At 49.5% G+C, this 26,992-nt stretch overlaps 1 protein-coding gene across 1 annotated transcript in view; it reads right to left on the bottom strand.

Moving 5' to 3' along the window:
• The window catches only part of LOC137144750 (scavenger receptor cysteine-rich type 1 protein M130-like), an 85,669-nt gene that overhangs the window by 17,801 nt on the left and 40,876 nt on the right, over positions 1–26,992 (bottom strand). The window contains exons 11-17 of the mRNA XM_067535223.1: positions 17,013–17,316; positions 14,665–14,883; positions 14,008–14,067; positions 7,966–8,280; positions 5,287–5,304; positions 4,651–4,965; positions 106–420 (exon numbers count right to left, since the gene is read on the bottom strand). Of these exons, the coding sequence (XP_067391324.1) occupies positions 106–420; positions 4,651–4,965; positions 5,287–5,304; positions 7,966–8,280; positions 14,008–14,067; positions 14,665–14,883; positions 17,013–17,316 (1,546 nt within the window). The remainder of the gene's footprint in view (positions 1–105; positions 421–4,650; positions 4,966–5,286; positions 5,305–7,965; positions 8,281–14,007; positions 14,068–14,664; positions 14,884–17,012; positions 17,317–26,992) is intronic.

Here is a 26,992-nt window from a genome sequence, read left to right as displayed (position 1 = left end):
ACCATATGAAAGCCAGCTCCATAGAAAGTGTGATCATAACATTCGTTCACTTGAATCTAGAATACACATCACTGGAATTTTAAAGACATTGCACTGAATTCTTACGTGAGCATGTGACTGCAGCATCTTTTGCGTGTGAGCATGTCTGATTCACTTGTGGTATCCTGGGACAGGAAAACAGGAGAGACTCATTCCCCACACACTGGAATTCTTCAGTCCAGATTAACCCTTCTCCTTCTCCAAAGTGAGCTCCTCCTGGGGTAGATAGAGCTGTTCCACACTCTAGCTCATTACAGATAACGCTGGCAATGTTGAGATCAAAGCTTGCATCACAGACTGTGGTCCACGTGTTTCCATGTTTTATCTCCACACGTCCCGAGCAGGCAGTGTCCCCTCCAACCAGCCGAGGCTTAATGTGTTCTAGAATGTCAAAGGAGGCTGCAATTTATAAAGGAGCCTTTGGGAGCTAGGTTGCTCCACTGGCACAGAACTTTGCCCAGAAGCTCATTCTGGTTCAGCGGCCAGGTGAAGGCAGGAACAGAAATAAACAGGCAACACATAAACAAATGGAAAAAGGGTGAATTAGATAGCAATCAGTCTACATTCGAAGTTATGATATGTACAGAACACATAAGGGAAGCCAAAGGTTCAGGGTAAAATCTGTGACAGGCAGGGCTAAAAACAATAGGAAGGTGTTTTTTCATATATATTAGGAACAAAAAACAAACAAGCAAACAAATCCTAGCAATGGTGTAGGCCCATTACAGATGAGGATGGTAACATTGTTAATAATGATGCAGAAAAGGAAGAAGTGTTCCATAAATATATGTCATTTTGGACAGAAGGAGGATGCGTATTCGTATCCTGTGAAGTTGATGAACCACTCTGTAGCCCACTGGTAACTAAGGAGGATGTTCAATAAAATCGACTAGTGATAAAAATTTTTTTGAAATCAGCAGACCTCAATAGCTGATAAAACCCCAGAACAATAAAGATATAGGGTTGGAAGGACCCTCAAGAAGTCATCTAGTCCATCCCTGCACACCAAGGCAAGTTCAAGTATCTCTATGCCATTCCTAAGTATACAGATGTTTGTCTAACTTCTTGTTGAAAGCCACGAATAATGGAGATTGCACAACTTCCCTTGGTATCCTGCTCCAGTGCTTAATTACCCTTATAGTTGGAAAGATTTTCCTAATATCTAATCTGAATCTCTCTTGCTGCAGTCTAAGATGATGATGATGATGTCTAGTCTTACCCTTGGTGGACATGGATAACAATTGACAAACAATCTTTCACATATTTCAAGACTGTTATCATGTCCCCCCTCTGTGTCCTCTTCTCTAGACTAAAAATGCCCAATTCTTTTAACATTTCATCATATATCATATTTTGTAAACCTCTTATTATGTTTGTTGATCTCCTCTAGACACGCTCCAATTTGTCGACATCTTTCTTAAAGGGGGATAATGAAAACTGGACACAGTACTCCAGCTGAGGCCTCACCAATGCTAAGTAAAGTGCGACAATTACCTTCTGTGTCTTACATATGCCATTCTTTTAATACAAACCAGAATGACATTTCCCTTTTTCGCAACAGCATCACACTTTTACAATTTGTGATCCACTAAAACCCCCAGATCATTTTCTGCGGTAATGCAGCCTAGTCATTATTCCCTTTTTTAGTGCTTTTGCATTTGATTTTTCCTTCCTAATTGTAGGACTTTGCACTCGTCTTTATTGAATTTTAACTTACTGATTTCAGACAAATTGTCCAATTTATCAAGATCATTTTGAATTTTAATCCTGTCTTCCAAAGAGCTTGTGACCCCTCTCAGCTTGATGTCATCCACAAATTTTGTAAGTGTATGCTCTGTTCCATTGCCCAAGTCATTTACAAGAATAGTGAATAGTACCAGACCCAGGACAGTGCTATTATTTATTTATCCACAGCAACGTAGCAATCAAAGAGAAAAGGGTTAAAGCAACTAAAGGCCTTCAGACCAATGTCTTACATAGAGCTCAGCATTTCCCTCAAAACCTGCGCTGGCCAACTTATCCCAGGTACCCCTGCTTATTGGGACTGGGTTTCAGTCTCTTTCCCTGAAGACCCTGACTCATCCCTTCTGTTAACCATGGCTCCCCTTTTAACAGTTTCCAAGCTCTCTGTTTAACATTTCCCGCCTGAGGAGCCCTTCCCAAGCTAGGGGGCTGGGGTTTGCTCAGCTTGGTCAGAGGAAAAAATTCACATGCATTGACATCTGTATTGTCACTTATGAGTGACTGGATTCTCTGAATCCCTTGTCTGCCTGCCTGGGTCTTATAGAATCATAGAATCATAGAATATTAGAGTTGGAAGGGACCTCAGGAGGTCATCTAGTCCAACCCCCTGCTCAAAGCAGGACTAACCTCTGCTATATCATCCCAACCAGGGCTTTGTCAAGACGCAGCTTAAAAACCTCTAAGGATGGAGATTCCACCACCTCCCTAGGTAACCCATTCCAGTGCTTCACCACCCTCCTAGTAAAAAACTTTTTCCTAATGTCCAACCTAGACCTCCCTCCCTGCAACTTGAGACCGTTGCTCCTTGTTCTGTCATCTGCCACCACCGAGAACAGCCTAGCCCCATCCTCCCTAGAACCCCCTTTCAGGTAGTTAAAGGCCGCTATCAAATCCCCCCTCACTCTTCTCTTTTGCAGACTAAACAAGCCCAGTTCCCTCAGCCTCTCCTCATAAGTCCTGTGCTCCAGCCCCCTAATCATTTTTGTTGCCCTCCGCTGGACTCTCTCCAACTTGTCCACATCCTTTTTGTATTGGGGGGCCCAAAACTGGACACAATATTCTAAATGCGGCCTCACCAATGCCGAATAGAGGGGAATAATCACTTCCCGTGACCTGCTAGCAATGCCCCTCCTAATGCAGCCCAATATGCCATTGGCCTTCTTGCCAACCAGGGCACACTGCTGACTCATATCCAGCTTTTTATCCACTGTTACCCCCAGGTCCTTTTCTGCAGAGCTGCTGCCCAGCTCTTCGGTCCCCAGTCTATAGCTGTGCATGGGATTCTTTCTTCCTAATCCTTCTTCTTAATCCTTATGGGGATTTCAGGCAGGGGTTACCCTTTGAACTCTGGTAGGAAATGTGAAAACGGCAGTAAAAGAAATTGAGGTACACATAATATCCATAAAAATACAGCTGTATCCCATGTTTGTTGCAGGGGTCATAGGAGACAAAGAACTGAACATGAGCTCCCTGAGTGATGCTGTGGCAAAAAGGGCTAACGTGATCCTTGGATGGATAAATAGGGGAGTAGGGAGTGGAGGTGGCTGAAATGCAGGATTTCCAGTGTGCAGGAAATTTCCCTATTTTGAAATTTCCTGTGAATCAGAAATCCTTCTAAAGTTTTGTTTTGGAAACTCCAACATATGGTATATTCAACATGAAATTTGCTCCCAGGAACCCCAATAGACACTGACATTCTTGTCAGTTTCATCTCTGCTAATATCAGGACAAGAATGTCAATTTCTCACAGCCACTGCTGTGGCTTTAAGGCAGTTTTATCATGTGTCCTGCCCTGGGCCATGGACTCCAGGGCTTCCAGACTCCTGGGCCAGCTGGCAGCCTAAAGAGGCAAATAGCCCCATCCAGGACATTTTGCAAGGCAGGGCTGCCCCAGAACCACATAGCATAGGACACAGGAGCTCATCCCAGGACTTCCACACTCCCTGATACAGATCCTGGAGCCACACCTTAATTAGAGCTGGGGCTCCCAGGCCTTTCAGTTCCTGTCCCGTGGCAGAGAACCTGAAAGTTTTGGCAGGGCTGCAGATGCTAGAAAGACCAGGGTCTCCAATTCTGGGGCAGTCTGTCCCGATTGCTCACACTTGTTATCTGGTCACCCTAGCTGGGTGGGATAGAGAGCCAAATAGGCCGTCAGCCCAAATCTGATAAAGAAGCACAAAAGGATGCTCCAGAGAGGAGAGAGAGAGGGGAACCGGCCTAGCTGAGCCCACTCACAAAAAGGCTGCAGGGAAGGGAGATCTCGGTTCCCCTCAGGTCCTGACAACAGGGCCAAAAACTCAGAGGATTTTGTAAATAGATTGTTGCATGGGGACTGTTGTGCTATTGGTGGAAGGAACTTAAAATAAGTGTCACTGTGAATGCACAACTAGTGGAGTCTGTGCAGTTTCTGCAGGGCAAGACGACAGGAATAAGGCCAAGTCCTGGTTCACTCCCTTGTCTCAGTTCTCTGCCTGGTGTCACTCTGATCCACAGCATCCAGGAGCAAAATTTAGGAAACCTTCAGCCCTGCACATCAGGCAAGCTCCAGGCCAGATCAGAGATCCCTCCCTCATGAGCCTCGACCCCTGGCCACGGGTCCCACAGATGAGACCTACTCAGAGGAAAAGGGAAAGGAAAAATGTGGCATTGAAACTACTGGAAATGTGATAATGAAAATGTTTCACAGTTACATGGGGAATCCTCAGTGGCCAGTGACACGAATAGTAATAATTACAGCTCAGTAATGACAGGACTTGCTCTGGTTTCTGTTCATTTCTCATTAGGCTCACAGGCACACGAAGTCCTCTGGGTTCAAGCCTTTTTGTCTCAGGGAATTTTCCTTTCAGGACTGAGTTGGCTGATTCTTACCTGAGCAGGTCACTCCAGCATCCTCTCTGTGATTGCAGTTATGCACAGCCCATCCCCCATTCCTGCAGTGCCAGAGATCAGGCTCGGTACCATCACAGGCAACGTAAAGCAGCCATATCGGTCCAGATCCTGCTCCAAAATGAGCATTATAATGTGCACTGACAGCAGATCCACATCCCAGCTGCTTACAGACAACCTCAGCATCTTCCATGTCCCAGTCATCATCACACACGGTCCCCCACTGATCCTCGTGTTTAACCTCCACTCTCCCAGCACAGGGGCTGCCTCCATCCGCCAGCCGCAGCTCGTCAGCACCTGCAAAGAGACACAGAGCAGGGTCAGAGCGAGCAGGGAGCCCCTCCCCAGCCTTGTCACAGCAGAGTCCGCGCCCGGCAGCAGGGATCCGCACCCAGAGCCATGAGACGGGGACGTGCCCAGAGCTGCCTCGTGGAGCCACCTCCTCACTCTCAGGGCCTCACACGGGGCTGTCAGTGCTGCAGCGCTCGCCATTTTATCGCCACGCTGCCATTTGGGGGTTTTCACCTGTCTCGTGATAACAGGATGGAAGGCGCCAAGTCACCGAGTTTCCCTGATTCCAAATGGCGCCAGGTCCCGTCACTGTCAGTGGGGCTGGACCTGGTGAGATGCCGCCATCTCCTGATAGTCTGTCAGCGTGTGGGGGAGTCACTGCGCCCTGAGCAAAGATGGCTGCCAGCTCCCACTGTTTGCAATGGGACTGAAGCCCACAGGGAACATGGCTGCCCCTGTGTGGCTCAGGGGGCTGGACAAGACCCAGGGACAGAGATGGGCAGCAGAGACCCTGTGAAAGGAGGGTGGGGAGTGAGGGGAGCAGGGCACTGGGGGGGGGCAGGAGGCAGATTCAGGGGTTACAAGGGAATGGGGTGAAGACAATGATTGGGGAAAGGAGAGGAGAGGAGAGGAGAGGAGAGGAGAGGAGAGGAGAGGGGGTTTTGGAGCAGGGGGCAGGAGGCACCGAGGGGAGCAGGCTCTGGAAAGGGGGAGCAGGGAGCCAGAGTGAGGAGGGTGAGTCTGGAGTGGGGGGCGGCAGAGGGGTCACAAAGGGGGCAGGAGGGAGTTAACAGGGAGGGAGCAGAGAAGGTCAGGAGGGGACAGGGATCTGGAATGGGGCAGGATGGGGCAGTGCAGACGGAGCAGAAGGGGTCTGGGGTACGAGGAGAGGAAGGAGTGTGGGGATGGAGTGAGGAATCAGGGGCAGGAGGGAGAGAGGAAAGGAGAGTGGGGTGGGGGCATAAGAGGGATGAGGAGAAGAGGGGCTCTGAAAGGGGGGAAGGAGGAGCAGAGGGGTGAGGACGGGTGACCTTGTGCAGGGCAGGAGAGAGGGGGCCTGAAGCAGGGCAGCAAGAGTGTGGGGAGGGGAGAGAGTGTGGAGCAGGGATGAGAGGGAGGGAGACAGTCTGGAGCAGGGGGCAGGATGGAAGAGGGGGGCTGGAGGGGGCAGGATGGTGCAGGGGGAAATGGGGGAGTATTGGGGAGCGGAATGGGGTCAGGATGAGGGAGGATAAAGGGTCAGGAGTGGGGGCAGGAGGTGAGGGGTGGAAGGAGAGGGGAGGGGACTCTGGGGGGGGATGTGCTACCCAGACTCCGGCAGAGAAGCTGAGGAGTCAGGCAGGGAATTGTGGCTCTCTGCAAAAGGCTAAACCAATCCCGCCCTGTCACGGTGCAGGACAGTGGAGGTGAGCAGCTGGTGTCCGTGTGCAGGTCTCCGATATCTCGGCCTGTAACTCACCCTGAGCAGCAGCACAAGTTGTGTGTGCGAGTGTGAGCCCGGCTGTGTTCATTAGCTCAGTGGGTCTCCAACTCGTTCCCAGCCAGCCCTACGTCTGCCAGAGGCAATGGAGCAGGAGGGGAGAGTGAAGGCAGCGCTGGGCCATGGCCGGCAGTGCCCATCTCCGGGTCAGCAGAGGGTAAGCGCAGTCTGCAGCCGAACAGCCAGGCAGAGTTGTGCAGTTTTTGTGCATTGAAGGTGACGTTGCAGCCTGCGATTCGCATCCCCGCTCTGGCCGAGGAGCCGAGGGGAGTTCAAATGTCCAGAGACAGACTGAATAACGTGACTGGCTGGTCTTTACAGGCTCATGATTCTTGATCTGTGGAGCTTGGCAATGCTGCCTTGTGCTCCGCACTGGAGCTTCCCCCCCCTGCCTGCCCCACACATTTCCCTCTGCCATGAGGCCCTTCCCGCCCTCCTGCCCTGGACTCCTCCCTCTTCTCTTCTCCCCTTTCCACCTAGCCCCTCTGTCCTGCATGTACAGGCTGCTCTCCCCCGGATGAGCAGCACAAGCTGGCTGCTGGGAGAAAAGTGGGCCTGGGTCTCTACCCTACTCCCTGGGCAGACGGGGTAACTGGTCACGCCCTCCCCCACTACGTGAGGCAAAACCACGAGACCCACTAGGGTGAAGCCGGCCGTTTGCCACAACAGTAACAAACTGCAATAATTATATGAAACCCTTTCAGTGACCTGGACCTGACCACTGAGAGTGTGTGTGTTTGTGTGTGTGTGTGTGTGTGTCCATTTGCTATTTACCTTGGCAGGAGAGGTGGGTTTCTTCTGCTCTGCTACACGACTGTGGTTTCCAAGGGTCTGATGGGCATTGCCACAGGGAGCTGTGCTGCTTTTTGCACTGAACACCATCAACCCAGGTGGGGCCAGAGCCGCTTCCATGTGGAGAGTCTCTCAAAAGAGTCCCTGCGTCTCCACAGTCCAAGTGTTTGCATATAAACGCCCTGGTGACTGCATCCATAGCACTGCTGCAAACACTGCCCCAAGTCCCATTGTAGAAAACCTCCAGCCGCCCAGCACAGTCACTGCCATTCACCAGCTTCAGATCCACGAACTCTAGGAGGAAATGCACAGGTTGGGTGTGAGGTTTTCTGAGTGTGACACACACTGGGGTGTGACGGCTGAAATCCCAGAGATCACTAACAAACCTGCCCATTCTTCTACAGCAGCAAGATTCATCTGAGGAATCAAAGATGTTTTTCTAGAGACCAGTGACAGGCCCATGAACACTGGAATTGTTATTTAAAAGACACCATTTACCAACAGTGACACACAGTGATACCCAAGATTCACAAATCACCCCATGTTCTAAGGCTAAGGAAATAATGTGACATTTCCAGCCCCCTTAGTATTAACTGTTGGCAGTGCAGGTGGGTAGGTGGGGGAGAAAGAGAAAGGAGATAAACTTTCTGTCATCTTTGCTCACTGCTCAAACACCCCTGTGCTTCATTAAGTCCCCTGCTGACCAGACTCACAGGAGCATTCCCAGAACAGACCTGAGCAGAGAACTCCTGCGTCCTCTTTGTGTCTGCAGTTGTGCTGGCCCCAGCCCCTGGAAGGACACTCCCAGAGACTGGTTTCATTCCCAGAGCAGTTCACATCATCCAGCCAGATCGGCCCAGATCCTGGCCCATGATGAGCAGAGACAGTTGCATTGATGGCGTGTCCACATCCCAGTTGTTTGCAAACGACGTTGGAGTCTGGTAGCTCCCAGGAATCATCACAGACTGATCCCCAGGTGCCATTGTAATAAATCTCCACTCTCCCGGCACAGCGACCTGCCCCATCCACCAGTCTGATCTGCCTGCTCCCTGCAGGGAGAGAGCCCAGCTGTTAATATGTATTTTCCCACTGAACAGAAAATGTTTGTGAGATTTGGAAATGAATCACCTGAACAAACGACACCGACGTCCTCAGCAATTCCTGCCTGGGCTGTCTCAGGTGTGGAGATGTTGCAGAGTGTCAGATTAGCCTCATTTCCTGCACACTGGACCCTTCTCAGCCCCACGGGGCCCGTTCCTCGCTCAGACTTAGGGAGGTTATAAGCTTTCTCAGCGACTCCGCACTGGAGCTGCCTGCACACCACGCTGGCGTCATTCATGTCCCACTGGTCATCCAGCACTCTGCCCCATGCACCACGGAGGGAAATCTCCACTCTCCCATCGCACCGGCTCTCCCCATTCCGCAGTCTGAGTGACTCCCAAAGACCTGGGCTCAGGAGAGATGGGACATAGACTGAATAACACTCTCTGTTGTGCACTAGAAATATTCCAGAGTGCACATGCAATGCTGGACTGTTTCTAAGTAAGAAGGAACAGCCCAGTGATAAGAGTGTGTCCCAGTGTTAAAGGGAACAGCCTCTGTCAGAAGATACTTTTCATTTGACTCTATAAGTGGAAGGTGCTGTAAGGATTGCAATACTCTGAGTTTGACAGAGGGACTTGCTAGCAGACACTGTAAAGGAGTGAACAAGGACATTCCCGGAGATTACTGAAAGAGAAAGACAAGCCACAGAGTCAGTTCAGGACACACCCAGCTGGCTGTGTCTGGTACAGTGTGTACTAGGGTGGCAACCTGACGGGGGCCATGTGTGTGCACTGGGTCCAAAAAGCTCAAGGATCTTGGAAGCCAAATAACATTTCAAGCCTAAGAGTGAAATCCTGACCCCACTGAAGGAAATGGTAAAACCTCCATTGACTGCAACGGAGCCAGGAGTTCCCCCTAAGACTGGACCACAGGAATGCATCCAACTACCCAGTGCAGTGTGAGGGTAGAGAGTAGACTGGGGGCTGTCGAAGGAGGTTCATGGATATAACTGGTTACCACAACCCCGCAGGAAGGACAGATGGGATCGTGGCAGATGCAGCTCGTAAGGAAGGGACCAGGGGGAGGAGTTGCACGGTATGTTAGAGAGCAGTATGGTTGCTCAGAGCTCCAGCATGAAACTGGAGAAAAGCCTGTTGAGAGTCTCTGGGTTAAGTTTAGAGGTGAGAGCAACAAGGCTGATGTCATGGTGGGTGTCTGCTGTAGCCCACTAGAGCAGGAGGATGAGGTAGACGAGGCTTTCTTCAGGCAATTAATGGAAGTTTGCAGATCACAGGCGCTGGTTCTCTTGGGGGACTTCAGTCACCCTGACATCTGCTGGGAGAGCAGCAGAGCAGTGCACAGACGATCCAGGAAGTTTTTGGAGAGTGCTGAGGACAACTTCCTGGTGCAAGTGCTGGAGGAAACAACTAGGGGCCCTGCTCCTCTTGACCTGCTGCTCTCAAAGAGGGAAGATTTGTTAGGGGAAGTAGAAGTGGGTGGTAACCTGGGCAGCAGTGACCATGAGATGGTCAAGTTCAGGATCCTGACAAAAGGAAGAAAGTAGAACAGCAGGATACGGACCCTGGACTTCAGAAAAGCAGCCTTTGACTCTCTCCGGGAGCGGATGGGCAGGATCCTCTGGGACGCTAAAATAAGGGGGAAGGAGTTTAGAGGAGCTGGCTGTATTTAAAGAAACCTTACTGAGGGTGCAGGAAGAAACCAACCCACTGTGCAGAAAGAATAGGAACTATGGCAGGCGATCAGCTTGGCTTACCAGAGAAATCTTAGGTGAGCTTAAACAAAAAAAGTAAGCTTACAAAAAGTGGGAGCTTGGACAGATGACTAGGGAGGAGTATAAAGACACTGCTCAAGGTTGCAGGAGTGAAATCAGAAAGGCCAAAGCACAATTGGAGTTGCAGGTTGCAGGGAACGTAAAGGGTAATAAGAAGAATTTCTACAGCATGTTCTCATCAAGAAGGTGGTCAGGGAAGTGTGAGCCCCTTACTGAATGGGGGAGGCAATCTAGTGGCAGATGATGTGGAAGAAGCTGAAGTACTCAGTGCTTTTTTTTGCCTCAGTGTTCACTGACAAGGTCAGCTCCCAGACTACTGCACTGGGCAGCACAGAATGGTGAGGAGGTGAGCAGCCCTCAGTGCTGAAAGAAAAGGTTCAGGACTATTTAGAAAGGCTGGACATGCACAAGTCCATGGGGCTGGATGCAATGCATTCAAGGGTAGTGAGGGAGTTGGCTGATGTGATTGCAAAGCCATTGGCCATTATGTTTGAAAACTCGTGGCTCTCGGGAGAGGTCCCATAGAATTGGAAAAAGGCAAATATAGTGCCCTTCATTAAAAAAGGAAGGAGGAGAATCCAGGAAACTAAAGACCAGTAAGCCTCACCTCAGTCCATGGAAAAATCAAGGAACAGATCCTCAAGGAATCCATTTTGAGGCACTTGGAGGAAAGGAATGTGCTCAGGAATAGTCAGCATGGATTCAGCAAGGACAAGTCCTACCTGACAAACCTGACTGCCTTCAATGATGAGATGACTGGCTCGGTGGATGTGGTGAAAGTGGTGGAGGTGATAAACCTTGACTTTAGCAAACCTTTTGATACGGTCTCCCACAGTATTCTTGCCAGGAAGTTAAAAAAGTATGGGTTCGATGAATGGACTATAAGGTGGATAGGAAGCTGGCTAGATCACTGGACTCAATGGATACTGATCAATGACTGTTTAATAGGCAGCCGGTATCAAGTGGGTGCCCCAGGGGTTGGTCCTCATGCCAGTTTTATTCAACTTCATTAATGACGCGGAGGATTGGGTGGATTGCACCCTCAGGAAGTTTGCAGATGACACTAAGTTGGGGGAACTGGTAGATACACTGTAGGCTAGAGAATGGATACAGAGTGACCCAGACAAATTGGAGTATTGGGCCAAAAGAAATTTGAAGCCTTTGAACAAGGAGAAGAGTATAGACCTGCACTTAGGACGAAGAATCCCATGCACTGCTACAGACTGGGGACCCACTGGCTAAGCATCAGTTCTACAGAAAAGGAGCTGGGGGTAACAGTGGATAAGAAGCTGGACATGAATCAACAGTGTGCCCTTATTGTCAAGAAGGCTAGTGGCATATTGGACTGCATTAGTAGAAGCATTGCCAGCAGATGGAGGGAACTGATTATTCCCTTCTATTCAGCACTGGTGATGCCACATTTGGAATATTGTGTCCATGTTGGGGCCCTCAACTACAGTAAGGATGTGTACAAATTGGAGAGAGTCTAGTGGAGGGGAAAAAGTATTATTGGGGAGCTGGGGCACATGACTTATGAAAAGAGGCGGAGGGAACTGGGTTTGTTTTGTCTGCAGAAGAGAAGAATAAGGAGGGATTCCATAGCAGCCTTTAACTATCTGAAAGGGGGTTCCCAGGAGGATGGAGCTAGGCTGTTCTCAGTGGTGGCAGATGACCGAACAAGGAACAACGGTCTCAAGTTGCAGTGGGGGATGTCTAGGTTAGATATTAGGTAACACTTTTTTACTAAGAGTGTGGTGAAGCAGTGGAATGGGCTACTTTGGAAACTGGAAGGCTGATAGAGAATGAGCAGGGGAGCGCAGGAAGAACCAGGACGATCTTGCTAAGAGCAGTGACCGTCATGCACTAGAACTCAGCTCTATTCCTGCCTCTGCTGCAGACGTCACAGGTGATGCTGAGCAGGTCTCTTAAATCAGTTTTTATTGGGTCTGATTTTCAGAAGCACTGAGCACTCACAACTGCAGCCAGAGTCCAGGCAGGATGTGGCTGCTCAGCTGCTCTGCAGGAAGACAGTGAGGTCTGGTGGAACCAGCACAGGACTATGAGTCCAAATATTCAGTTTTCTCCTTGTTGCACTGCTGACCACACTCCTGGGGGCCTTGGGCAAGTCACTTTGCTTTTCTCTCTGTGTCACCATCTGTCAAATGGAGCTAATAATAATACTTCCCCACCTACGTCCCTGGAGTTTTGTGAGGGTTTATTAATGTCTGGACAGTACTTTGAACACAAATAGCTCCAAAGAAACGGTGAGTGCTCTGAAGAGTCAGGCCCTGAGGGTCTCAGGTTGGTGCCCAATCACCCCAAATAAGTAGGGAACTTGGAATTTTGTATTTAATCACTGTAAAATTTTCAAAACCAACTAAATGATGTGGGAGCCCAAGTGCCATTTTCAGAAGAGACTTAAAGCAACACGAGGGTGAAATCTCCATGGTTCTTGGGCCCCTACGTTACTGGGAAAAAAATGAGATTTAAGTCCCTAAGTCACTTAGGCACTCTTCAAAATGTTATTCTTGGGCTTCTAAGTGCCTACGTCACTTTGAAATGGGCTTAATAATAGTCTGCTATTTCTCCCAGGGGTGTTATGGAGACAAATTCATTAATGTTTGTGGCACACTCTAGAACTACAGTGACAAGCACCACAAAAAAGCCCAAGAAGAAATGAATAATTCTGTATTCGGTGCAGTGTGTGTACGGTATGTGTAGTAAATAAGGCCCCTGGGCACATGTTGACTGATGAGGATAAAAATAAATATTCAGCTGCTCCCACATCCCCTGAGCACCATCAACCCGGTTCAGAGAAGGAGGTGGAGCTGCGGAGGATGATGCGTGTGCGTGTGTGTGTGTGAAATAATAGGATGTGTGCATGCAATTAGACTGTATCAATGTATATGCACAAGGGAGGGAGGGGGAAGCAATTAGCATTGCCTTGGCAACGTTAACTCTGGTATTTCCTAATTCTTGAGCATTTTGTTTTGACTAAATAAAACTGTTTAATTTTTTTTTATATAAGATAAATATTAGAGCAGGTCAACACCCCACATTTTTTCCAGTAAGTATTTCCAATGCAGTATTTCAGTTTTTAAACAGATCCAATATATTGGCATGTGGAAACAGAACGAGAAGTTTTGTTTAGACGCTGATTAAAATGTTGATTCACTTCAACTTTTGGAAAATGAAATAAATCAATTTTCTTTTCAGTTTTTGGGTTTACAGGTTTCCTTCTTCCTCCCCCTTCCTCATTTTCATTTTTTTTTTTCATTCTAGCAAGCTAGAAAAAAGGTTTTAAAAAATTGTAAAAAAGCAGGGGAAATTTTTTTTCAGTGGGAAAGGTGTGAGAAAAGTAAAAAAGCAAAGTAAGAGAAAGCAGGACTTTCTCTGTGTCATCCTACCAAAAATAGCTTCAGGAACTCATGTGAGAGAAGAGAAATGGTTGTTTTCAGCAGTTTATAATTCAGCCAAACCTGGAAGGAATTTCACTGCACTAGCGAAAGGCACTTTCCTGGCCCCAGCACTGACCTCTTGCCGAATTGCAAAGGCCTGCTGCAGAGAATGAGGGCATGAGAACTTGTCAAGAAGGTGCTGACAATATTTTATAACAGGAAGTGTGAAGCAACCTCTGTATTGGCAATTGCTACTAGCTCCCTCTCTAATTGTTAGTTCTGCCCCTGCTCCGCTGCCCTGCACAAGGACTTAGTTGCTGTCCTTTTTACTGGAGAATCCAGGGCTTTCCCGGGTCACAACTATTCTTTTGTGATAATATTATTTACTTGTATTTTATTTTAATATATTTACTGTTGTTATACGTGATTTAATAACTAGCTCCCCGTTCTCCTTCCTGTGCGCTGAGGTCCCCCTGCTCTAGGGAGCAGTGTCACACACAGAGGGGCAGGTGTCATTAATCCAACATTTCTCCTCCACTTACCTGAGCAATTCACACTGGCGTCATTGTCGTGTGAGCACTGAGAGGCCCCCAGGGCAGTAACTGGGCAATACCCCAAATGGGGTTCAGTCCCTTTACAGTGAAATGTGTCTGTCCAGACAGAGCCAGTTCCCGTCCCAAAATACCCTCCTCCTGGAGCCGATACAGCGAATCCACAGTCGAGCTGATGACAGAGAACGTTGGCATCTGGTAAATCCCAGCGTGAGTCACAGACGGTTCCCCAGGCACCAAGAACCTGGATCTCCACCCTCCCTGAGCACGCTGAGCTGCCATTCACGAGCCGGAACCCTGTGTGTCCTGGGGAGAAGGGAGAAGATGATTAGATTGGGAGCCTTGGAGTTATTTTATACCAAATCGTTAAAGAAAGGGAAGTCAGGGGGGATTTGATGCAATTCTAGTTATCTTGGATCATTTGGGTTTTACCACAAGCTGATGCCAACCCTATTATCCTAGCTCACTTCACAGTGAGATCATTTATTTTTCTGCATCCTAATCTAGAATACACATCACTGGGATTTTAAAGACTTTGCACTGAATTCTTACGTGAGCATATGGCTCCAGCATCATTTGCATGTGAGCATGTATGACTGATGTTCTGTATCCTGGGACAGTACGCATGGTGTGACTCATTCCCCTCACACTGGAGTTTTTCAGTCCAGATCGGTCCATGTCCTTTTCCAAAGTGAGCTCCTCCTGGGATAGCTAGAGCTGTTCCACACTGTAGTTCAGTACAGATAACGGTGGCAGCTTTGAGATCAAAGTGGTCATCACAGACAGTGGTCCATGCTTCTCCATCTCTTATTTCCACACGTCCCAAGCAGGCACTATAGCCTCCAACCAGCCGAGGCTTAATGTGTCCTAGAGAGTCAAAGAAGGCAGGAATTTACAACAGGGCCTAGGGATTTAGATGCTCCACTGCCATAGAACTTTGGCTAAAGCCCATCCTGGTTCGGTGGCAACGTGTAGGCAGCAATTAGAAACAAAAAATCAATATGTAACAAATGGAAAACCATAGAACTAGAGAGCAATCAATATACATTAGAAGATATGATGTGTAGAAAATTTATAAGGGAAGCTAATAACATCAGGGAAAAATTCATGGGTGACAGGGCTAAGGAAAATCAGAAGGAGTTTTTAAAGCATATTAGGAACACACAAAACATCCCAACAATGTTGTAGTTCCACTACAAATGGAGATGGTACAATTATTAATAATGATGCAGAAAAGGCAGAAGTATTCAATAAACATTTCTGGTTTCAGATAGAAGCAGGATGTGTTTTCATATCATGTAAAGAGGATGCACTACTCTTCAGTCTATTGGTAACTAAGGAGGAAGTTAAACAGCATTTACTAGGTATGAACAATTTTTAAATCAGCTGGCCTGAATAGCTTCTAAAATTATGGTATAATAAAAAAGTAGGGTTGGAAGAACTTCAAGAGATCATCTAGGCCATCTCCGTTCACGAACACAAACTTAAGTATACTTAGGCCATTCCTGACTGAAGTTTGTCTCATCCATTCTTCAAAACAACCAATGACAGGAATTCCACAACCTCCCTTGGTAATCTGTTCCAGTACCTAACTACCCTTATAGTTCAAAAGTTCTTCCTAATATCTGACCTGAATCTCCCTTCATGCAATCTAAGCGGATTACTTCTTGTCCTACCACAGTGGACATGGAGAACAATTGATCACTGACCTCTTTATAACAACCTTTTATATATTTGGAGATTGTTATTGGTCCCCCTCAGTCTTCTCTTCTCTAGACTAAGCATGCCCAGTTCTTTCAATATTTCCTCTTTGGTGATGTTTTCTAAATCACTTATCATTTGTGTTGCTCTGCTCTGGACACCCTCTAATTTGTCCATCATTCTTAAAGCGTGATGCCCAAACTGGATATGGTACACCAGCTGAGGTCTGACCATTGCTGTGTGGAGTGGGACAATTACACCCTGTATCTTACATCTGACATTCCTGTTAATACAACCCAGAATGATATTTGCTTTTTTCACAGCTGTACCATATTTTTTCCATTTGTGATCCATGGTTACACCCAGATTATTTTCTGAAGTACTGTGGCCTAACCCATTATTCCTTATTTTATTTTTGTGTATTTGATTTCTCCTTCCTAAGTCTAGTATTTTGCACTTGTCTCAATTGAATTGTAACGTATTGATTTCAGACCAATTCTCCAATTTACCAAGGGGATTTTGAGTTCTAATCCTTCTTAAAGGCAACTTTAATTCTCCCATTTCCTTATATTTTAAGGCTCAACTTTGCAAACGGAATGTTCCTATCAGTAAGTTTTGTGCTTAATTTCCTAGGTTTTTAAAAAAGCAAACAGAAAAACCAGATGTTCCAAGATATGGAATCATATTGACACGCACATGGCTCACCAGTAGGGTTGGACCTTTAGATCAACCACACAAACCTCTGCCAATGGAGCTAAGAAAATAACTGACAGCAGTAGCAGGTTGTCCAGCACTAGAGGGGATCAGAAGATTGTTGGCATTTGACAAATATGTGACAGCAGGGGAATGGCAAAACTCTGTGATCCTGGGCTCCATTCCAGGCACTAGAGAGGAGCGTTCTCAGCACTACTAAGTGCCCTGAAAACAACTGCATCCTTAGGAAACCTTCAGCCCTGCACATCAGGCAAGCTCCAGGCCGGATCAGAGATCCCTCCCTCATGAGCCCCGACCCCAGGCCACGGGTCCCACAGCTGGGACCCATTCAGAGGAAAAGGGAAAGGAAAGAGGTGGCATTGAAACAACTGGAAATGTGATAATGAAAAGGCTTCACAGTTACACGGGGGATCCTCCGTGGCCAGTGACACGAATAGTAATAATTACAGCTCAGTAATGACAGGACTTGCTCTGGTTTCTGTTCATTTCTCATTAGGCTCACAGGCACACGAAGTCCTCTGGGTTCAAGCCTTTTTGTCTCCAGGAATTTGCCTTTCAGGACTGAGTTGGCTGATTCTTACCTGAGCAGGTCACTCCAGCATCCTCTCTGTGATCGCAGTTACTCACACCCCATCCCCCATTCCTACAGTGCCAGAGATCAGTCTCAGTACCACGACAGTCAACGTCATCCAGCCAAATCTCTCCAGATCCTTCTCCAAAATAAGCTCCACCAGGGGCACTGACAGCAGATCCACATCCCAGCTGCTTACAGACAACACCAGCATCTTTCATGTCCCAGACATCACTACACACGGTCCCCCACTGATCCTCGTGTTTAACCTCCACTCTCCCAGCACAGGGGCTGCCTCCATCCGCCAGCCGCAGCTCGTCAGCACCTGCAAAGAGACACAGAGCAGGTCAGAGCGAGCAGGGAGCCCCTCCCCAGCGTTGTCACAGCAGAGTCCGCGCCCGGCAGCAGGGATCCGCGCCCAGAGCCATGAGACGGGGACGTGCCCAGAGCTGCCTCGTGGAGCCACCTCCTCACGTCTCAGGGCTCACATGGGCTGTCAGTGCTGCAGCGCTCGCCATTTTATCGCCACACTGCCATTGGGGGTTTTCACCTGTCTCGTGATAACAGGATGGAAGGCGCCAAGTCACCGAGTTTCCCTGAGTCCAAATGGCGCCAGCTCCTGTCACCGTCAGTGGGGCTGGACCTGGTGAGATGCCGCCATCTCCTGACAGTCTGTCAGCGTGTGGGGGAGTCACTCCGCCCTGAGCAAAGATGGCTGCCAGCTCCCACTGTTTGCAATGGGACTGAAGCCCACAGGGAACATGGCTGCCCCGTGTGGCTCAGGGGGCTGGACAGGACCCAGGGACTGAGCTGGGCAGCAGAGACCCTGTGAAAGGAGGGTGGGGAGTGCGGGGAGCAGGGCACTGGGGCGGCAGGAGGCAGATTTAGGAGTTGCAGGGAATGGGGTGAAGACAATGACTGGGCAGGAGAGAGGAGAGGAGAGGAGAGGGGGTTTGGAGCAGGGGGCAGGAGGCACAGAGGGGAGCAGGGTCTGGAAAGGGGGAGCAGGGAGCCAGAGTGAGGAGGGGGAGTCTGGAGTGGGGGGCGGCAGAGAGGTCACAAAGGGGGCGGGAGGGAGTTAACCGGGAGGGAGCAGAGAGGGTCAGAAGGGAGGGGAGGGGACAGGGATCTGGAATGGGGCAGGATGGGGCAGTGCAGATGGAGCAGAAGGAGTCTGGGGTAAGAGGAGAGGAAGGAGTGTGGGGACAGAGTGAGGAATCAGGGGCAGGAGGGAGAGAGGAAAGGAGAGTGGGGTGGGGGCAGAAGGAGGGATGAGGAGAAGAGGGGGAATCTAAAAAGGGGAGAACGAGGAGAGGGGTGAGGACGGGTGACCTTGTGCAGGGCAGGAGAGAGGGGGCCTGAAGCAGGGCAGCAAGAGTGTGGGGAGGGGAGAGAGTGTGGAGCAGGGATGAGAGGGAGGGAGACAGTCTGGAGCAGGGGGCAGGATGGAGGAGGGGGCTGGAGGGGGCAGTCTGGGGCAGGTGGAGACGGGGGAGTATTGGGAGGGGAATGGGGTCAGGATCAGGGAGGGGAATGGGGTCAGGAGTGGGGGCAGGAGGTGAGGGGTGGAAGGAGAGGGGAGGGGCTCTGGGGGGGATGTGCTACCCAGTCTCAGGCAGAGAAGCTGAGGAGTCAGGCAGGGAATTGTGGCTCTTTGCAAAAGGCTAAACCAATCCCGCCCTGTCTCGGTGCAGGACAGTGGAGGTGAGCGGCTGGTGTCCGTGTGCAGGTCTCCGATATCTCGGCCTGTAACTCACCCCGAACAGCAGCACAAGTTGTGTGTGCGAGTGTGAGCCCGGCTGTGTTCATTATCTCAGTGGGTCTCCAACTCGTTCCCAGCCAGCCCTACGTCTGCCAGAGGCAATGGAGCAGGAGGGGAGAGTGAAGGCAGCGCTGGGCCATGGCTGGCAGTGCCCATCTCTGGGGTGAGCAGAGGGTAAGCGCAGTCTGCAGCCGAGCAGCCAGGCAGAGTTGTGCAGTTTGGGTGCATTGAAGGTGACGTTGCAGCCTGCGATTCGCACCCCCGCTCTGGCCAAGGAGCCGAGGGGAGTTCAAATGTCCAGAGACAGACTGAATAATGTGACTGGCTGGTCTTTACAGGCTCATGATTCTTGATCTGTGGAGCTTGGCAATGCTGCCTTGTGCTCCCACCGGAGCTTCCTCCCCCGCCTGCCCCACACATTTCCCTCTGCCATGGGGCCCTTCCTGCCCTCCTCCCCTGGACTCCTCCCTCTTCTCTTCTCCCCTTTCCACCTAGCCCCTCTGCCCTGCATGTACAGGCTGATCTCACCCGGCTCAGCAGCACACTCTGCCCCACACCCTGCCGTGGCTTTTCTCCCAGTAGCCAGCTCTGAGTTCCACACACACACCCCAGTTGTCTCTGGAGCTGTTTCCATCTCTGGGGGTTGTGGAGAGGCCAAGCTGTGTCCGCATCACATGAAGCAAAGTCTAAATTCCCACAGAAGATTAAAAAAAATATCTAGGGCATGATACATGTTTGCTTATAAATCCAAGAAAAATACATTCGACAGAACCTGTGCTTGACATCACTACATGACACTATCCCACAAATAACTCCACAGTAATTTATCCCTCACACGGCAACAATTGTCCATCTCCTGCACGGTCAGTCTGATCACTCAGGAGTCACCACAGAATTCTTTGCTTTTGGGTCATGTGCAGCTGTACCTGGGCTCTAACCCCAGCACCTTATGTAAGAATTTTTGGGGAATCTGACATATAAACGCCAAGTAACCTGCTGGACAGTCTGTTTGTCCAGTATTTTCTCAGCATCAGCCCCCTACTCAGTGCACAGTTACTGAGCTGTCTGTGCAATATACGGTAGGGCAGGTTTTTCTCTAAGACAATAATTCAGACTCATATTTCTGATGATCAGCTTCAGTTTCTGAGGCTGGCGCAGCAGCACATGGGGTTCCCATGAACCAGCTACAGCTGTGCAGTTCACTCCCCTGCCCTGCCCGGCACCTGGGTCATTCTGCTGCCGTTAACACCAGCCCAACAGGTTCCAATCACTGCATTATTTAAATCAGATCTGGGACCCGCTTTAGTTCTAAGCCAATCTGGAATCAGTTTTTGAGTCTTTGGGCCTGATTCACTCCCTACATAGCACCCGCACGTGCTGCCGTAACCCAGGGTCTGGGTCCCCCTCATTGGTGTTAAGTCTGCCCAAGGCTGGGACACAGCAAACCAAAGAGCCTGCAACCCCCCCTGTGCTGGGAGAGTGAGAGCAGCCCTGAAACTGGGCCGGAGCAGCCTGGAGGGAATGAAGCCAATGTGGCCGTGAGATGCCCTGATACAGCACCTCTGCCGTGCAGCTTGTGCTGGTCGGGCTTCTCTAGGCTCCAATTAGGATTCAAAGCTTCTCTGCTCCCACAGAAACCCTGGGGCAGGGAGGCAGGGCTCCTTCAGGATAAATCTTCCTACTGGCACAACTGCCAGTACCCTCGTGAGCACTGGGCGTTGCACACTGCACACCAACACACACACACACACACACAGGTACACAAACCGCTGTCTGGGAGGAATCAGCTCTGGGCTTATTTGGGTCAATTCCCACTCACCTCACACATGCAAAACTTCCGCTGACTTCAGTGAGTGACTGGGGGAGTGAGGAGCCAGGACTTGGCCCTTGGAGCTGTTGGCTTTGGACCGAACAGACATTTCTGCTGGATCCCAAATTACGGATGTATTTATTTGGAGTTAAAATACTAAAGCGATGCCTAGCCAAGGCTCTAGGCACCCGGACAGCATTGACAACACACGCAAATCCCAGCAGCATCAACCATTTCAACAAGAACTCAGCCAGCCGGACACCTACAGAAACTCTTTCCCACCCCTCTCTCGGTATGTCAGGCACAGCCTGGGTCCTCCCCAAATGCCCCATCAGAAACTTGTGTTTGTCAGTGTGCCAGGAAGTCATTAAATCTGGGCTGTTTTGGCCAAAAGGGAAAAGCAAGTTCCCGAGTCCACTCACCCATTTCCTTTATAAAAGGGGAACCAGCTCGGACATCTCTGCTGACTGCAGATGTGGCAGTAGGGCACAAAGGGAGAGAGATGATCCCTCAGGGATGCGAGGCCCAAGTCATTTAGGACTTTATAAATCACAACAAACACCTTAACCTCCACCCAGAGATGGGCAGCAGGTGCAGATCCTGTAGCAGTGCTGTAATATGCTCCCAGTGAGACACTCGCTCAGTAAGTGAACTGCCACGCACCAGCCTCAGTCTCTGAATGGTTTACGCGTGCAGCCCCTTGTAGAAGTCACTGCAATAATCTAAATTCGAGGTAACGGAAGCCTGGGTAAGAGTGGCAAAGTCTGCACATGACAGAAAAGGTCACAAACTCCTAGTCAGACAGAGACGGTCAAAAGCTGACTGTAAAAATTACCATCATACTTTCAGCTAACCCAGCTCGCCATGTGCAAAACAGAGGAGACTTACCTGCTGCGTCCTGACTTGTGAGGAGAAGAAGCCACAGCACAGCAGTGCAGAGATGTCCCTTCATTGCCAGCCTGACGTGCTGTCCCCTCCTCTCACTGCACCTGAACACCCGGCCAGGGCTCCTTTGAGCCTGACAAGTGATAACAAAGCCGTGGAAGGGAAATATATAGATTCAGAGGCTGGCACCAGCTGCCAGAAGGAACCAATAGCAAACCCACCTGCCTTTTTAGTTATTATCAGTGGTTTTATCTGTGAATTTCTGCAGCTAAAACATCCAATAAAACTTGAAAGCAACAAACATCACCATATATGAGTGATGAGCCCCCTCCTGACATGAGCTTTACCACAGCCTCAGAGCATCGTGTAACACCCACACTCCTCCCTTCCTTCCCCCCTCCTCATCTCTGGTGCGGGAGAGAAAAGTTCTGTACAAACTGTATCTGTGCTGTGTCTCACCCCGATAGATTCTATAGTGGAGTAAACATGAATTGGGAGACATTAGAGGCTGGTAATTTCATAAACTAATGAAGAAATCCCCTGTGCCACAGGTGATCATTACCAGACCAACTCCCAGGGTAGGGCACGGCCTATTGTAGACAAGGACAAGTCACTAGAACTAGGTTGCCACTTAGATCTGCTGTTGTAGAAAAGGAATTACCCCAGCGCCATCTGTAACACTGATAGTTCTTAGTGCTCTGTGCACAGTCCATGGCCATGTGTGATAGCTGTCGTCTTCGAGGTTTCCTGCCTGGACCATGGTCATTAGTAATAGAAACAGAGCTTAGCGCTTCCTGAGTAGGCCATGACTCTCTCTTGTAGTAGCAGGCTGTCCTGTCCTGCATGCACCAGGCCCATCAGTGCTGTCAGCAGGAGGAGGACTCCTTGGAAACAAGTGTACTTGATTCATGACTGACAATGGAAGGAACAGGCACAATGCAAGGGGCATTCAGCACAGAAAAATGACTGGCTAATACATCACCTTACCCCCGGCTCTTCTTTAACAGAACTCCTATAAATACTTGGATTAAAGATATTGTCTAACTCTTTCTTTTTGCATTTGCTCCCATACTGCCCTTAATATATAGGCAAAACTCCCTAAAAAAAACTTCCCTGCCAGGAGCCAGCTCCAGGCTTCTCCCATCCACATTCCCCACTGGGAGACGGGGAAAGCCAAAAGGGTCTTCCCACCTCCCCATTCCCAGGGGAAGTAACCCAGCACTTCTTACCCCTGGGGAGTGGGGTCCAGCTGCCTCAGCTTCGCAGCCCCGCCCTCTGCTCCCTGTCAGAACCAGCAGCCTTGAAATTGACAAGGCTATCTGGCTCCTGGTGGGTAGTGGGCAGAGAAACCTCCCGTGACTTCTTCTTTCCTGGCCCACAGCTGGGAGCCGGGGTCCAGCTGCCCGGACTTGCAGCAGCCTGGGCTTGGGCTTTCTTGTTAATGGAGTGGTGAAATTGACAAGAATGATAGCCCCACCACTGATGTAAGGGGACGCAGTGTCTACGTTAACACTGTGTTGCCCAAACTAAGTCTACAAAAGGCCTACACCTCTCGTTGAGATGGTTTCATTTTGTCAAAAAAACAGGGCAGTTTTGACAGCGGGTGGGTGGGGGGAGGGATCATTGCAGTATGTACACCAGCACTGTTTTGTTGACAAATGATGACTTTTGTCAATAAAATTCTCTAGTGTAGATCAGCCCTTAGACAGTAAGCTTTCTGGAACTGGGAAGATGGCTGTGACCTGAATGGACCTTTGGTTGCTACAATCATATAAATGTAACAACAATATGATTATAGTAATAAATATCCATCTTCTGCTTTATTATCAGAAGGTTTAAAGAAGGAATGTGTCCTCATGGCTTGCAATGTGTCCAGGCAAAATTCTCTAGGGGCAGTTGTCACCTCAGCAAGGCATGTATAGGACAAACCCAGCTCAGTCTTCCAGGAACAAAGGACTGGCCTGGGCATGAACAGAGGATCAATTGGCCTAGTCTCAAGTGAGTCACCTCCCTTCCCTTCATCAGTTTTGAACCATGAGGAGGCAATGCTCACTGACTGAGGACATGAATGAGTCCATGTAAGGACATTGTTTGTCACCTTACCCTGAAGGGAGGGGGTGGGGGGGACAAAGCCCCAGAGGGGAGAAGGAACATTATAAAAGGGGAAGACATTTGCCATGCTCGCTGTCTTCCACCTCTAGCTACAAATATTACCAAGCAACTGAAATGCTGAGCAGAGGGCAGAATCTGGCTGAAGGGAAGCAAGCCAGCCTGTGGTGAGAATCACCTCTTTGCTAGGTTGCTGAAAGCGTTAAGTTTAATTTAGGATGCGTTTTGTTTTAATTTTTCTTGACCAAATCTGATTTGTTTTCCTTGGAATTATAATCACTTGAAATCCTTCTGTAGTTAATAAATGTGTCTGTATTTTTACCTAAAGCAGTGCATTTGGACTGAAGCGTGCTGAGACTCCACTTGGAGTAACAAGGCTGGTGCATATCAATTTCTTAGTTAAATAGATACATTTATATGAGCTAACATTGTTCAGTGGGCATAATTGAACATTGTAAAATGGAGGTTCCTAGGCTTGTCTCTTGGATTGGTGGTTTTAGGCTGGGTCCTTCAGGTCACATAATCCAAACTGTGGGTGAGTAGCAACACTCACACACTTTGTTTGGAGCAGCTTACAACAAGGACAAGTGCAGAATCCCACATTTAGAACGGAAATAGTGGGTGCCTAATACTGAAACAGTACTCTAAATGAGGCCTCACCGATGCTGAATAGAGGCCTCACCGATGCTGAATAATCACTGCCCTCGATCTGCTGACAATGCTCCTCCTAATGCAGCCCAATATGCCGTTAGCCATCTGGGCAATAAAGGCATACTCTTGACTCATATCCAGCTTTCTGTCCCCCGTAACCCCTAGGTCCTTTCCTGCAGAACTGCTGCCTAGCCAGTCAGTCCCCAGGCTGTGGCAGTTCATGGAACTCTTCCGTCCTAAGTGCAGGACTCTGCACTTGTCCTTGTTGAACCTCAGATTTCTTTTGGCCCAATCCTCCAATTTCTCTCAGTCACTCTAGCAAGACGCTGTGGCCTTCCTTGGAGCCTGGGCCCGAGGAAGGGTCACGACATCCTTACTGGACAGACCCAGGCCCTGCAGGCCAAGCCACCCAGAAGCAGAGGGGTGGAGCCAGGGCCAGGGAGGGAAGTATAAAAGGCTGGCCCAGCATGTCAGTCAGAGGGAAGCTGCCACTGAAGGGAGGCATGACTTCCCAGAGGCTGCGGTTTAGGCCTGACCCAGGCCCTGTGGCTGTTTAGAGCAACCGGTCCGCCAACCGGAGCCTCCAAAGCCTGCCCGGATTGCCCAGCCCAAGTGACTGGGTAGGGCCACCAGGCCCTAGCAGCTGTGGGCAGCTACCCGAGCCCGCTGAGTGGGAGAAACCTCCTGAGGCAGGCCCTGATCTGGAGGAGCTGCCTGATGAAGGGCTCCATAGGAGCGGACTGAATCTAGTGGATTGGAGGAACCCCTGGGACCCTGTGACCTGGAGGAGCTGCCCTCCGCTGACAACTCCGAGGAGTTTCCGGACCTGCCACCGGTTGACAGGGAGGGACTCGCAGGACGCCCACTCACTGTCTACCCCAGTGACCCGGATGGGGACACTTGGATGCAGGTACCCGGGATTGGGTGGGAGGAAGTAGCCCAGGGACAGCCAACTAGAATGAATGAAGTTGAACAAAATGGTTCCCAGCACCGACCCTTGAGGTACTCCACTTGTTACCAGCTGCCAAATAGACATCAAGCCTTTGACCCCTACATGTTCAGCCTGATGATCCAGCCAGCTTTCTATCCACCTGATAGTCTATTCATCTAACCCATACTTCTGTAACTTGCTGGCAAGAATACTGTGGGAGACTGTATCAAAAGCTTTGCTGAAGTCAAGGTATTTCACCTCCACTGCTTTCCCCACATCCACAGAGCCACTTATCTCATCATAGAAGGCAATCAGCTTGGTCAGACATGAATTGCCCTTGGTGAATACATGCTGACTGTTCCTGGTCCCCTTCCTCTCTTCCAAGTGCATCAGAATGGATTCCTTGAGGACCTGCTCCATGATTTTTCTGGAGACTGAGTGAGGCTGACCTGTCTGTAGTCCCCTGGATCCTCCTCCTTCCCATTTTTGAAGATGGGCACTATATTTGCCATTTTCCAATCATCTGGGACCTCACCCAAACCATCACAACTTTTCAAAAATAATGGCCAATGGCTCTGCAATCACATCAGCCAACTCCCTCAGCACTGTCGGATACACTGCATCAGACTCCATAGGCTTGTGCATGTCCAGCCTTTCTAAATAGTCCTGAACCTGTTCTTTCACCACTAAGGGCTGCTCACCTCCTCCCCATTCTGTGATGCCCAGTGCACTAGTCTGGGAGCTGACCTGGTCTGTGAAGACAGAGACAAAAAAAGCATTGAGTACTTCAGCTTTTTCCACATCATCTATCACTGGGTTGCCTCCCCCATTCTGTAAAGGGCCCACACTTTCCCTGACCTCTTTCTTGTTACTAACATACCTGTAGAAACCCTTCTTGTTACCCTTTATATCAGTGGTTCCCAATCTTTTTGGCTCGAGGGCCACAAATATTCTTCCAACTCTGAAAGGCCATCGGTCTATCAACTCATAAAAATTGTATTGCTGTATAACACCATTGAGGACAACAAATCACTACATAGCTAAAGTAAACATTTTGATGCTACTGTGCTCATTTTTACATTCACTATTTCACACTTACAAATTACTTGCAGTATGTCTCACGCTCACAGACAAAGCACTAGTGTAGATGAGTGATTATCACTACACACTGAAGCACAAGGCCTGGCAGCTAAGTCACAGTGGGTGGCCTGCTAAGTGCAAGCCAAACAGGAAAGCTTTGATTTTTAGAGTCCTGCCCCTCTCTTCAAGCATGGTGGGTCCTGGCTGCTCTACCATCAGTCTACACCTCCACCCCCACTACAGCCAGACGTCATGTAGCCCCACATCTCCACCTAGGTACCTATGCAGTGGCTCTCTTCCGCAACCAGGGGGACAGGAGATCAGTGCTCCCCTCCCTCTGGCTCCAGCAGGGACCCCAGCGCCTAGGAACCCAGGCAGAGCACTTTGCTATGCTCCCTGCTGGAGCCGGGGGACGGGAGCGCTGATTTCCCATCCCCTTGAGTTCAACAAGGAGCCTGCACCGGTCTTGTAACACCACAGCAACGCTCTGCCTGGGTCCTTAGGCAGCAGCTCCCTTCTGCACCCAGCAGGAGGGGAGCAGTGGGCCACGGGTTGGGAACCACAGGTTGGGAACCACAGGTATAGATTTATCCATAGTCTTTTCAATAGGCCAGCTGTAATGAATGAGGGCCAACCACTCAAGGAATCCCAGCTGAGAAGAAACGGGAGGGGAGTTCCCTAATTGGTTTTATTTATGGCAAGAAGTCCATGAGCACAAATATTTCCCCTAAAGGCAGCTAACTGCTAAATCTTATAACCTAA

Source organism: Emydura macquarii, unplaced genomic scaffold (genome assembly GCF_026122565.2).
Source record: "Emydura macquarii macquarii isolate MOO-44397 ecotype Brisbane River unplaced genomic scaffold, CSIRO-AGI_Emac_v2 contig_3481, whole genome shotgun sequence".
NCBI lineage: Eukaryota > Metazoa > Chordata > Testudines > Chelidae > Emydura > Emydura macquarii.
The sequence above is the reverse complement of the archived record's forward strand: the minus strand, read 5'-3'. Positions and strand labels throughout refer to the sequence as shown.